At 49.5% G+C, this 12201-nt stretch overlaps 1 protein-coding gene across 4 annotated transcripts in view; it reads left to right on the top strand.

The window, feature by feature from the left end:
- Positions 1 to 12201, top strand: part of Pcbp3 (poly(rC) binding protein 3) — a 170698-nt gene that overhangs the window by 94141 nt on the left and 64356 nt on the right. For 3 of the 4 annotated variants that reach the window (XM_042695321.1, XM_042695320.1, XM_042695319.1), the window contains exon 2: positions 4773 to 4904. In XM_042695321.1, the coding sequence (XP_042551255.1) occupies positions 4895 to 4904 (10 nt within the window). In that variant the 5' untranslated portion in view covers positions 4773 to 4894. Of the gene's footprint in view, positions 1 to 4772; positions 4905 to 12201 lie in introns of those variants that run through there. The other variant, XM_042695322.1, reaches the window with a different exon arrangement.

Below are 12201 nucleotides of genomic sequence, written 5' to 3'. Positions count from 1 at the left end.
GGAAACCTGCGTTATGAGCTAAAAATGGTTAACTTTTGCTTTATTCTCTGAGGGTTTTAGGTGAATGCATACCTTCTCATTGTCAGGTGCAGAGTTTGATAAAACCTATCATATTCTGTGCTGTTCATGTTTTCTGCATCTTTGCTTCTATGGACAGTAATTGGGAGGAGTTGAGCTCTCTAGCTTTTTCCTGGGACCTCTCCCCACACCGGCTCTCCCCGCAGTCCATACATACGTGTAGTTCTATATCCTTGGGTGACCTTTCCCCACACCGGCTCTCCCTGTAGTCCACACATACATGTGGTCCCGTGTTCCTGGGTGACCTCTCCCCACACCGGCTCTCCCCGCAGTCCACACAAACATGTGGTCCCGTGTTCCTGGGTGACCTCTCCTCACACCGGCTCTCCCCACAGTCCACATGCATGTGGTCCCGTGTTCCTGGGTGACCTCTCCCCACACCGGCTCTCCCCGCAGTCCATACATACGTGTAGTTCTATATCCTTGGGTGACCTCTCCCCACACCGGCTCTCCCCGCAGTCCACACAAACGTGTGGTCCCGTGTTCCTGGGTGACCTCTCCCCACACCGGCTCTCCCCGCAGTCCACACAAACGTGTGGTCCCGTGTTCCTGGGTGACCTCTCCCCACACCGGCTCTCCCCACAGTCCACATGCATGTGGTCCCGTGTTCCTGGGTGACCTCTCCCCACACCGGCTCTCCCTGTAGTCCACACATACATGTGGTCCCGTGTTCCTGGGTGACCTCTCCCCACACCGGCTCTCCCCACAGTCCACATGCATGTGGTCCCGTGTTCCTGGGTGACCTCTCCCCACACCGGCTCTCCCCGCAGTCCACACAAATGTGTGGTCCCGTGTTCCTGGGTGACCTCTCCCCACACCGGCTCTCCCCACAGTCCACATGCGTGTGGTCCCGTGTTCCTGGGTGACCTCTCCCCACACCGGCTCTCCCCGCAGTCCACACAAATGTGTGGTCCCGTGTTCCTGGGTGACCTCTCCCCACACCGGCTCTCCCCACAGTCCACATGTGTGTGGTCCCGTGTTCCAGGGTGACCTCTCCCCACACCGGCTCTCCCCACAGTCCACATGCGTGTGGTCCCGTGTTCCAGGGTGACCTCTCCCCACACCGACTCTCCCCACAGTCCACATGCGTGCGGTCCCGTGTTCCAGGGTGACCTCTCCCCACACCGACTCTCCCCACAGTCCACATGCGTGCGGTCCCATGTTCCTGGGTGACCTCTCCCCACACCGGCTCTCCCCACAGTCCACATGCGTGTGGTCCCGTGTTCCAGGGTGACCTCTCCCCACACCGACTCTCCCCACAGTCCACATGCGTGTGGTCCCGTGTTCCAGGGTGACCTCTCCCCACACCGACTCTCCCCACAGTCCACATGCGTGCGGTCCCGTGTTCCTGGGTGACCTCTCCCCACACCGGCTCTCCCCACAGTCCACATGCGTGTGGTCCCGTGTTCCTGGGTGACCTCTCCCCACACCGGCTCTCCACACAGTCCACACGAGCGTGGTTTGCTGTCCTTTCCTGTGTGCTCCAGGGACAGCACAGTTTCTTTCTCTTACATGGGGGAAGAGGCACCTCAGATGTCAGGGCACAGAAATGACTGTTCCTATCTCTTTAGCCAGATTTATAAGGAAAAGACTGGTCGTGTTAGCTTTTGGCATAAAGGTCAAAGAAAAGTTTGTGTGACGCAGAGGCTTCTTTTTGTGAATTTTTACTTTGGACAGCATGGGTTTAAATTGTTTCTTGAGGAGAGCCACCCCGTAGTTTGCAGGGAGTGGGACTAGGTGGAGTCACCAAGTTCAGATGCCTTCTGTTTTTTCTACTAAGTAGTACTTGACGTAGGTTAACTGCCAGATTATCACTAGTGAAGAGGGAACCTGCCCTGATACCCGAAAGGCAGAGAGGTCAGCTGGCTGAGCTCTACATTCTGATTGTTTTTCTCATGTCTTGTGGTGTAGCCCACATGCTTACTCAAAACCCAGGTGACAGAGCTGCTTTGCACACACGCATGAGTATGAGAGAGCGGATGTTTGTGTGTGTGTGTGTGTGTGTGTGTGAGAGAGAGAGAGAGAGAGATTCACAGCTGCGTATGCCTGGAGGAATGTGCCATCCTATGGAGCTGATCCACAGTGGACCTGCTCAGCCGGAGCATGGCACCTCTGCTCCTGTTGTTTCTAGTGGACGCAGAGCGACAAGCAGAGAGCGGTGTGCCTTGTGTGTCTTCTGCCTGTCTTGACTGAGCTTTCCCTCTGAGAAAGGAAGGCCAGTCCACAGGCCTCCTGTGCACTGGTGATGGTGGAGCAACTTCTAGGTTTTGGTCCCTGGGCATTCCTTGTCAGTCTATGACCATTTCCCTGTAGGTGTTCCTGGCGTGATATAAATTGCAAAGGCATATCTTTTGGCTGCTTCTCTCTCTCCTGCCTGAAGTACTTCTGTCTAGTCCTCAGTCTTTGGCCTTCATCGGACCATGTCCGTCTTTGTGTCTCTTACGCAGAGCAGAGTTCATATTGAGCCAGTCTGAATCTTTTATAGGTGGTAAGGTTCACTCATGTGTTGATGTAGCTGATTTTTTTTTACATAAACGATTTATTTTTCAACCTTCTGCCAAGACATCAAAGCTTTGTCTCAACTGTCAAAACTTATTCCTGTACTTGTAGTGTGTGGTACCTTTTGTTTATGATCTTCTTTTTTACTGTAGTTTGTCACCTTTGTTTTTTTTCTCTTCCTAATCCTTTTAACATTTAGGAGGGTTTATGTTTTTGTTCATAGGTACCTTCATACATATGCCTCTTGACATTTGTAGGAAATTGTTGTCAGAACCCAATGTGGATTCTGTGTAGATACTCATGTCCCTTATTGAAACGAACTATCATTTGCATAGAACCTGCAGACATCACTCCATATACTGGACAGCGTCTTTAGATGACCTAAGGTAATGTCAATGCCAAATGAATGTCTTAAGGAATATGGACAGTATAAAATGCCTGTATATGTTAAGTTTAGATGCAGTCCACCTTTTTTGTGTTTTAGTATTTTTAATCCACGGCTAGTTGAATCCACAGATTCAAAACAGGCAGACTCAGATGCTGACGTAATCTCTTTCATAAAGCCATAGTCTCTATTATTCTTCCTTTGACCTCTTTTTGGTCTGTCAGCTTTGAATGGTGTTCTTGTCTTCCAACTTGCCTGCTCCAGTCGGTGAACTTAACTCCACTTTTCCTGTTTCCCGGTTCACCTCTGTCTTACTCATTTATTGTATTTACTACTTCACAACAAAAAATAATTTCCATACTTCACCTTCAACGTTGCTCTTATTTTTGTTTTAGTCTTTGATCAGCAAACACTCCTTTATTTTTGTCTACACTAAATTTCCCAATTGATTTGAAATTGTCTTGAAAACACCACTTTGATTGAATTCTTGGATATTTAAGATTCTAATCTTGAGTGATTGGCAGAAGACCGTGCGTCACAGTTCATTTCTGCTAGGGTTTGTAAGGTGCTGTGTGCACTGTGCGGTGCCGAGGTCCAATGCTGTCTGACTTCTTCCCCATGCAGAGGGAGTTGGTACTCTCACCTGAAATCCGGGGCATCTTCTGTGCCTTACAGGCCACCATCCTGGCACAGATACATGAGAACTGCCTCAGTTCAGAGTCATTTTTTTCCTAATAACATTTCTAAGGGTTTAACTTTCAGTACAAGTTCTGCCTTACACTTTTGCTGTTCTTTTCAAGGAGTGCCAATGTCTTGGATCTATTTTAGCTTCTGTTCTGTATCTGTTAGATTTCCTCTGATCATTTTTATCTTTCTGTCTCTTTTTCTCCTGTGTTTTGCAGGCTTCCTTTATACATTCAATTTTGTTTATTCTCCTTTGGCCCCTTATAATAGTATTTCCAGGTTGATTTTACCTTTCTCTTTGATTTCTTTTCTACTTCATTCCACAGCTTCCTATCTTGGCCTATCTTAATGGTCTATTTGCATTCATCAGACTTAGTTCTGCATTTCTGGAGTCTTATATTTGCACTGTTAATGGTTTTAGCATGCTATGGAATGCTATAGAACCTCACATTGTAGATGGGAAGTAATTTCATCAGCTGAAAAGATTTGTGTTTCCTCTTGCCTCTCACAAGTCCCGAAGGACTCTACTGGTGTTTGTGTGTGTGTGTGGTGCGCGCACCTACCCACACCCACACCCACACCCTGTGGCTTGAATTAAGGGCCTTGCACTCAGCTTTTTCTTCTCAAGACTGGAGCTTCATCACGTGAGCCACATCTCCACTTCCAGCTTTTTGCTGATTAATTGGAAATAAGCATCTCTTGGATTTTTCTGCCATGGGCTGGCTTTGAACCATGGTCCCTAGCCTCCTGAGTAGTTAGGATTACAAGCATGAGCCAGCAGTACTTGGCTGGGCTTCAAGAGGCTAGCAATGTACTTAAGTTAATGTGCAGTTCAGGAAATGGCATTTTGAAATGAATACATAGACAGATACATAGACTAGCTACTACCAACAGAATGTTGATACGGGTTTGGCAGCCCCGTGGTGGCCTGCCCCACGCCTCATTGCCTTCACGGACGTCCCAAGGTCAGCTCTGCCGGTGCACACCTCTCCACATGGGCTTTGGACTTAAATGCTTCAGAAATGTTTACTTCCCTGTTGAATGCAGGAAACAATGCTGTGTGACCCCGTTCTGATGGCTAGGTCATGCGCTGGGAGCTCATGTGTCCTGTGTTCCTTTGTTTCAGGTAGGTGGGCTCCAGACAAGCCCAGATTGCTGCAGATCCTCGGTTCTGGTGATGACGCTCTGAGCCACTGTGCATCTTAGCACTCACATTTATGGACCTGGCCTGAACTGCAGAGCCTGCCTATGGGGGAAGGTGAGTTCTGTGTGTGTGCGCCCTTGCTCAGATACAGCCACAGAGCCACTCTCATCCTGGGGGAGTGTGTGTGTTGGAAATGCCCTGATCCTGAGGCCCACCCTCCTGAGGTTCTGCTGTACATGACTTTGGGGAAGCGGGCACGCCTGGCCCCAACATCCATGGCCGGTTGTGGTTGCATGCCCTAGGCCCAGTCCACTGGCCACCCTCACAGGCTTGTCCCTCTCCTGGAGCCAGCCCAGGGGCCAGGAGCAAAGCCGAGTTCTCGGAATGAGGAGCAGAGGCTGAGCTCGGGTGCTGGCGGCCATCGTGGGGTCTCTGCAAAGAGCAGGTCCTGCAGAGCAGCAGCAGAGACGGTGCGCTGGTGACGTTTGAAGCCAGCGGTACTTGCAGGGACAGAACTAGGGGGAGCTGTCTGAGGAGCTCTGTGCCCGGAGGCCGCAGTGCTGAACCGCCAGCACTCCGTGTCTGCAATATGTCTCACGTGAGGGCGAGCCCTCTGCACACTGAGCACATGAAGGCCACAGCGTGTTTGTGAGCGTATCTCCACCCTGAGGTGTGTGGAGGCTGCAGTGTGTTTGTGAGCATGTCTCCACCCACAAGGCGTGTGAAGGCCACAGCGTGTTTGTGAGCATGTCTCCACCCTGAGGCGTGTGGAGGCTGCAGTGTGTTTGTGAGCGTGTCTCCACCCACGAGGCATGTGGAGGCTGCAGTGTATTTGTGAGCATGTCTCCACCCACAAGGCGTGTGAAGGCCACAGCGTGTTTGTGAGCATGTCTCCACCCTGAGGCGTGTGGAGGCTGCAGCGTGTTTGTGAGCGTGTCTCCACCCTGAGGCGTGTGGAGGCTGCAGTGTGTTTGTGAGCATGTCTCCACCCTGAGGTGTGTGGAGGCTGCAGTGTGTTTGTGAGCATGTCTCCACCCACAAGGCGTGTGAAGGCCACAGCGTGTTTGTGAGCGTGTCTCCACCCTGAGGCGTGTGGAGGCCGCAGTGTGTTTGTGAGCATGTCTCCACCCTGAGGCGTGTGGAGGCCGCAGTGTGTTTGTGAGCATGTCTCCACCCTGAGGCGTGTGAAGGCCACAGCGTGTTTGTGAGCGTGTCTCCACCCATGAGGCTGTGGTGCTGAAGTCATAGCAGAGCAGTAACTCATATCATGATGTGCCATTTTAAAAGAATACCTCTGCATTGAGAACCATGGTCCCTAGCCTCCTGAGTAGTTAGGATTACAAGCATGAGCCAGCAGTACTTGGCTGGGCTTCAAGAGGCTAGCAATGTACTTAAGTTAATGTGCAGTTCAGGAAATGGCATTTTGAAATGAATACATAGACAGATACATAGACTAGCTACTACCAACAGAATGTTGATACGGGTTTGGCAGCCCCGTGGTGGCCTGCCCCACGCCTCATTGCCTTCACGGACGTCCCAAGGTCAGCTCTGCTGGTGCACAGAGTCAAAGATAAGCCAAGGAATGTTAGATCTGAATGATCATGAAATAGCTCTTGTCTAAATTAATGTGACACAGTTAAAGCTATGCTTACAATATTTGTAATCATAAATATGTGTGCTAAGAAACAGGAAAAATAAAAAAAAATGCCAAAATAAACCAATCCAAAATGGGGCAAGAGAACAAACCCAAGGATCCAAAGAGGCGCAGGAGAAAATCATAAAAAGGGAGTAGAGGATGGCTTGCGTGGCAGAGGGCTTGCCTCAGACACAGGAGGCCTTGGGCTCGTGCCCCAGAGTAATGACAACACAGCGAGAGAAAGAACACAGGGACACTCACAGAGCCAAAGACCTGCTCACTTGCTCGTTTGTTTAAGAGTAATTAGACCTCTGGAAAGGTGGGTTAAAGAAAATGAAGGGTGACAGCCCAAGGCACAAGAAAGGAAGATATAATTATAGATACCATTGAGAAGATCATGGATAATGTAAGCTAATATGTTTGAAATCTTACATAAAACTGATAACTTCCCAGGAAACTGAAGCACCAAAACAGAATAAAGAAGAATAGAGAGCCTGAGAGCAAAAGACAGGAAAGGTCGAGGTGTCACCGCAGCTGGAACGTTATAGAGCAGGTGTGTCAGGGTCTGCAAGAAGCATGCTGTTAAATACCCAAGTCAACACATGCATAGAAAACCAAATATTTGTATTTTACAAGAATACAGCAATGAGCCGGGTGCTGGTGGCTCATGCTTGTAATTCTAGCTACTCAGGAGGCTGAGATCTGAGGATTGTGGTTCAAAGCCAGCCTGGGCAGGAAAGTCTGTGAGACTCTTATCTCCAGTTAACCACCAGGAAAAAAACCAGAAGTGGTTCCGTAGCTCAAGTGGTAGAGCACTAGCCTTGAGCTGAAGAGCTGAGGGACAGCGCCTAGGCCCAGAGTTCAAGCCCCATGACCAACAACAACAACAAAAAGAATACAACAATGAAAATCAATCACTAGGCCAACCACTATGACTTGTGCCTGTAATCCCAGCTACTCAAGAGGCAGAGATCTGGAAGAGTGCAGTTTGAGGCCAGCCAGGCAGAGTAAGAAGCCCCTCCATTTCAACTGATAAAAGCTGTGCGTGGTACTGTGTGCCTGTCTTCTGAGCTCTGTGGGAGGTGCAGGTAGGAGGATTGCAATTCAGGCCTGCCCAAGTGAAAATGTGAGATCCTATTTTAAAAAAGTAGTAACAATAGCTGAAAAACAAAAAGGGTTGAAAGTATGGCTTGAGTAGTACAACTCTTGCCTAGCAAGCATGGGGCCCTGACTTCAAACCACAGTATCGCTAAAAACCAAGTCACATATGAACTTGTAGGCAGTTTCTAAGGCTGTGGCGGCTTGATACACTAATGAGCTGGTGAGAAAATAAAAAGTCCTAACAAGGAAAAAAGGAAAATGGTAAGAAAGGAGTACTTGTTACTGGAAGGTCTTCCAGAAAGAATGGAGGCGGAGGAGGTGTAAACCGAATATGAGTGGCACAGCACATGCACTCTGTGCATGAGGGCAAGAAGAAAAGAAATTTTAAAACACTCAGTGAACAGACAAATCCTTTTGAAGTTGGAACAAGCTATTTGTTTTACAGCCCAGTCAATGGAGGTCCATAGAGGCTGTGTAGTGTGTTAATACAAGGACTTGGAAAGCTCAAACAGGCTTCTTCTTTCCTGTCCTCTGCAGGTGCAGACTACCACAAACCTTTGTCAGCCTTTGACTGTGGTAAAATAGATGTGACTTAGATTTTCACATCTTAAGCATTTTGAATGCAGCTCAGCGGCATAAAGGACGTTCACTGCCTTGTGCAGCCTGCACCTCCGTCCATCTCCACACCTGTTTCACCTTATAAAACTGGAACTGAGCCCCATCAGACAGCTCCAGTGGGTCCACTCCAGGAACCTCATTGCACCGCATGTAGGCGATTATACATTAGCTTTCTTGACTGGCTTATTTCACTTACAAAAATGTTCTCAAGGCTCATTCGTATTGCAGCATAAATAAGAATTTCCTTACTCTTTTACAGTTGAGGATATATTCCCGTTTCACCATAGACTACATTTTGTTTTTCCATTCACCTGGTATTGCTTCTATCTCTTGACTACTGTGAACTATGTTATTATGAGCACGAGTACAAATACGCCTTCAAGACCACCAAAGTAGAATTACTGGATCATATGCACGTCTGTTTTTATTTTTTTTGAAGAATTCCTACGCCATTTTATATTCCTACCAGTGGTGCACAAGGCTTCCAGTTTCTTTTCTCATTGTTAGCAGTGTGTGTTGCTTTTGTTTTTAGACTGTAGACATGATATCTTAGCAGGTTTAAGGCAGTACCTCACTGGGACTTTGCTTTTTATTTACCTGATGATTAATGACTCTGTTTTCTGTTAGTATAATATTTGTGCCTAGATTCTTGATTTTAAAAAAGACACTTACTTAGCTCTGATTCTGGAAATTTAAAGGTCTGGTGCCCAATGTGTGCTTCATGGGGTGAGGCCTCAGGGTGCCTGGCCTGGCATTGGAGCCAGGGGAACCAGAGACAAGTGAGGTCTGTGCTAATCCCTAGTATTCTCTCCACCATCCCTGCTGCCCGCCCCCCACCTGCTTCTCTGAAAGGCCCACCGCCTCCCAACATTGCTACTCTAAGGACCAGCCTTCCACACTTGAACCTTTTGAGGGACAGACCACCAGACCACATCCAAACCAGCATGATGCTGCTCATCTTTTTATTTTTGCTGGCGAAATGTCTTTATCTGGAGAAATGTGTATTCAAGTGCTACCCTCACCCCTTTTGTGCTTTGTTCCTGCCAGGCTGACACTCTACCACTTGAGTCATACCTTTTCGCTGATTGTTTTTAGAGATTAAGTCTAGGGAAGTATTCTTCCTTGCTGGCCTTGAACTGCAATCCTCCCATTCTCAGCCTCTGAGTAGCTAGGAAGACAGGTGTGAGCCACTGACACCAGATTTTTTGCCCCTTTTCCCTTTTTGCCATACTAGGGTTTGAACTCAGGGCCTGTGCTTGCTCACTTAGTTGGCTCTGTACCACTTGAGTCATGCCTCTGACTCTACATTTTGCTTGTTATTTTGGGGGTCAAGTCTCATAGACTTTTCTGCCCTGGCAGGTTTCAAACTGTAGTCCTTTAAATCTCATCATCCTGAATGTGTTAAGATTACAGGCATGAGCTATCAGCATCTAGCCATTTTTTAATTGAGCTTGTTTGTTTCTCCCTTGTTTTATATCATATAATCTGTATCAGCCTCCTACTAGATTATTTACAAATAATTTGCCCTTTCACTTTGTGTCTCCTGAGCCACAGAAATTTTAAACTTTCATGTAGTGTAAATTAGCTGTTTTTACTTTATCATTTGTCCTTTTGGTGCCATAGTCAAGAAATTATTAACAAATCTATTGTCATGAAATTTTTTCTACATTTTTTGAGAGTTTCATAGCCTTAGTTCTTCTGTTCAGGTCTTTGGTTTTAGTTTAGTTTTATCTTTGTACTGAGTAAGAATCTAACTTCGTTCGTGTGCATGTGGTCCAGTGTTTGGGTGCAGAGGTAGCCCCTGCTGGTGGGGCGGCCCCTAGCACAGCACTCAGGAGATCGTGCCAGGGGGTTGTGGGTTTAAGGCTGGGCTGGGCTGCATAGCAAGACCCCGAGTGCAAAAAAATCAGGAGGCTAGGGTGAGGAGAAGAAACTTGCCCCATAGAATGTTTTCCAGTTTGAGGGAGGCATCAGAGAGAATCTCAGAGGCCTGTGACCAATGGGTGATCCTAGAGCCTTCCCTGCCTCGCTGCTCCCCACAGTGCTGCCTCCACCGGCGATCCCCACACTACCACCACTGCTCCTCAGCCCTTCTCTGCGCCTCCGTGGGGCCTGGCCAGCCAGCCACCCAGGAAACCTCTGGGCATCCTCCACTCGCGTCAGTCTTGCTCCCACCAACCTCAGTGACCTAGAAAGTGAGACTCCTGAGACTGGATCTGCTTGGGACTGACGGAGCACTGCACTGGCAGTCATCTGTGGGAATGCTCATGCTGAAGTGAGCAGCCACAGATCTCCATTAGCCGGAGATCTGTGGGAGCTGCTTGTGTGCTGTTTGTTGGGTTTTGGAGGCAAGAGTTGGGATGTGTTCATTGGCAGTGGTGCTGCCACGTTCTGTCTGAGTTGTTCAGTCGTAGAGAGCGTTTGTGATAAGCTTTGTTATAGATGCGTATGCGCACATTGGAAGTGGGCGCAGCATGCAGAAGGGCCAAGCAGCAGCAGAGTTAGCCAGCAAAACACGGGTCAAGGAAGAGAGAATTCAGAGAGAATAGAATACCATGTGGGCCCCAGCATGGCTGTGCATCGAGTGTGAAAACCCCCCACCCTCTGTGCAGGGTTGGCGCTGGTGCCCCGGTTGTCTGGCCTTCTGCCCTCCCTGCTCTCCGCACCGTCCCCGGGCAGGGTGGAGCTGGCTCTGCCTGGAGGAAGCCACGGCAGCAGTGATCCAATGCGTGCACTCTCCCTGCTCCCCGGTTCCCTGTTCAAGGCCCCAAAGCCTTCCGTGGGTGTGGAGTGACACTCCGGGAGGCTGAAGCGCCTGCTTCAGGAGGCCTTTCGATATCTACCTACAGTTCCACAGTGCTGTGCTAGCCTGTGGCAGTGGAAAAGCCAACCCTTCCCTCCACACAGGGTGTTTGGGAAGAGACTCGCATTCCCAGGTGAAGACTGGAGCCAGTGCCAGTGCTTCCGACTGCCCCTGTGGTGGCCAGGCCCAGGCTGACTGTCACCGTGTCTGACCCCCTGCGGGGCCTGGCACCTTGCTTGCCTTCTGCTGGCTTTAGAGAAAAGAACCAATGGAATGCTTCCTGTATTCACATATATATGTATGTATATTTGAATCCATTTTGGATCTCTGGTTTTTCACAGCACCACTGGGTTCTTGTTTGTATACACCAAAAACCAAACAATTGACAAGGAGCAAACAGTCTAACACCAGTTAACACTGTATACATCAACTCAATGAACACCCTTATTCCAAACTATTGTTATTCACATGTGTCAGCAAGACTTCTGTGCTTGTGGGCTTTTACCCTTTCTCCTCTGAAATGGCTCCGAAGTAGAAGGAGCAGGCTGCAGGGAAGGCCTGGTCTCAGGGCTGCTCAGGGGGTTTAGGGCTGTGGACCAGGGGAAGAGAGGGAAAACCACATACCTCCAAGCCAAAACCCAACTAAAGAAGCAGGAGCCAACTTGAAGAACGTCGCGCGTCCATAGAGAACAGGAGAGGGCGCTGGCCTGTGCCTGCGGTGCCCAGCGCACACTGGCTCACTGGCTGGGATGGCGGGTGGGAGAGAGGCAGCCTGCTTGAGAATACCACACTGAGGCAGCTCCTCCTCCAAGGCCGGTTCCCACGCATGGCCCCGGTGCCCTCGGAGGCGTAGCCTGAGAAGGGGCAGTGGAGCAGCAGCACAGCTCCTGGGAGCAGGTCAGCCACCAGCCTCTGAGCTGGGCTCTTCCTCGCTCTCTGTCTCTGTCCTTCCCAGCAGCTCTCAGCGGTAGCAATGCCGTGTGTCCCCACGCCCAGCGCCGCTGGAGGACTTGCCGCCTGGCCTCTGCCTTCGGACCCCGCCCGGACCCAGCAGAGCTGGGCCAGCACCTTCTGCACCTGCCTCCCATGCTGAGTGTCTCTCAGCAGCCTGAACTCCACATTGTGTGTGGCTCCTGCTGCTACAACTCTCAGAAGAGTAACTTCCCGTCCTTCCCACTGCAGGACCTGGCTCCTGCCATTGTCCCCTTCTGTTCCCGTGTTGACATCTTTTATTCCGCATCACTCACTGTAGT

This window comes from Dipodomys spectabilis, unplaced genomic scaffold, assembly GCF_019054845.1.
Source record: "Dipodomys spectabilis isolate Male_0828 unplaced genomic scaffold, ASM1905484v1 ptg000184l, whole genome shotgun sequence".
NCBI classification, from domain to species: Eukaryota; Metazoa; Chordata; class Mammalia; order Rodentia; family Heteromyidae; genus Dipodomys; species Dipodomys spectabilis.
This window is presented reverse-complemented; position numbering and strand designations above follow the sequence as displayed.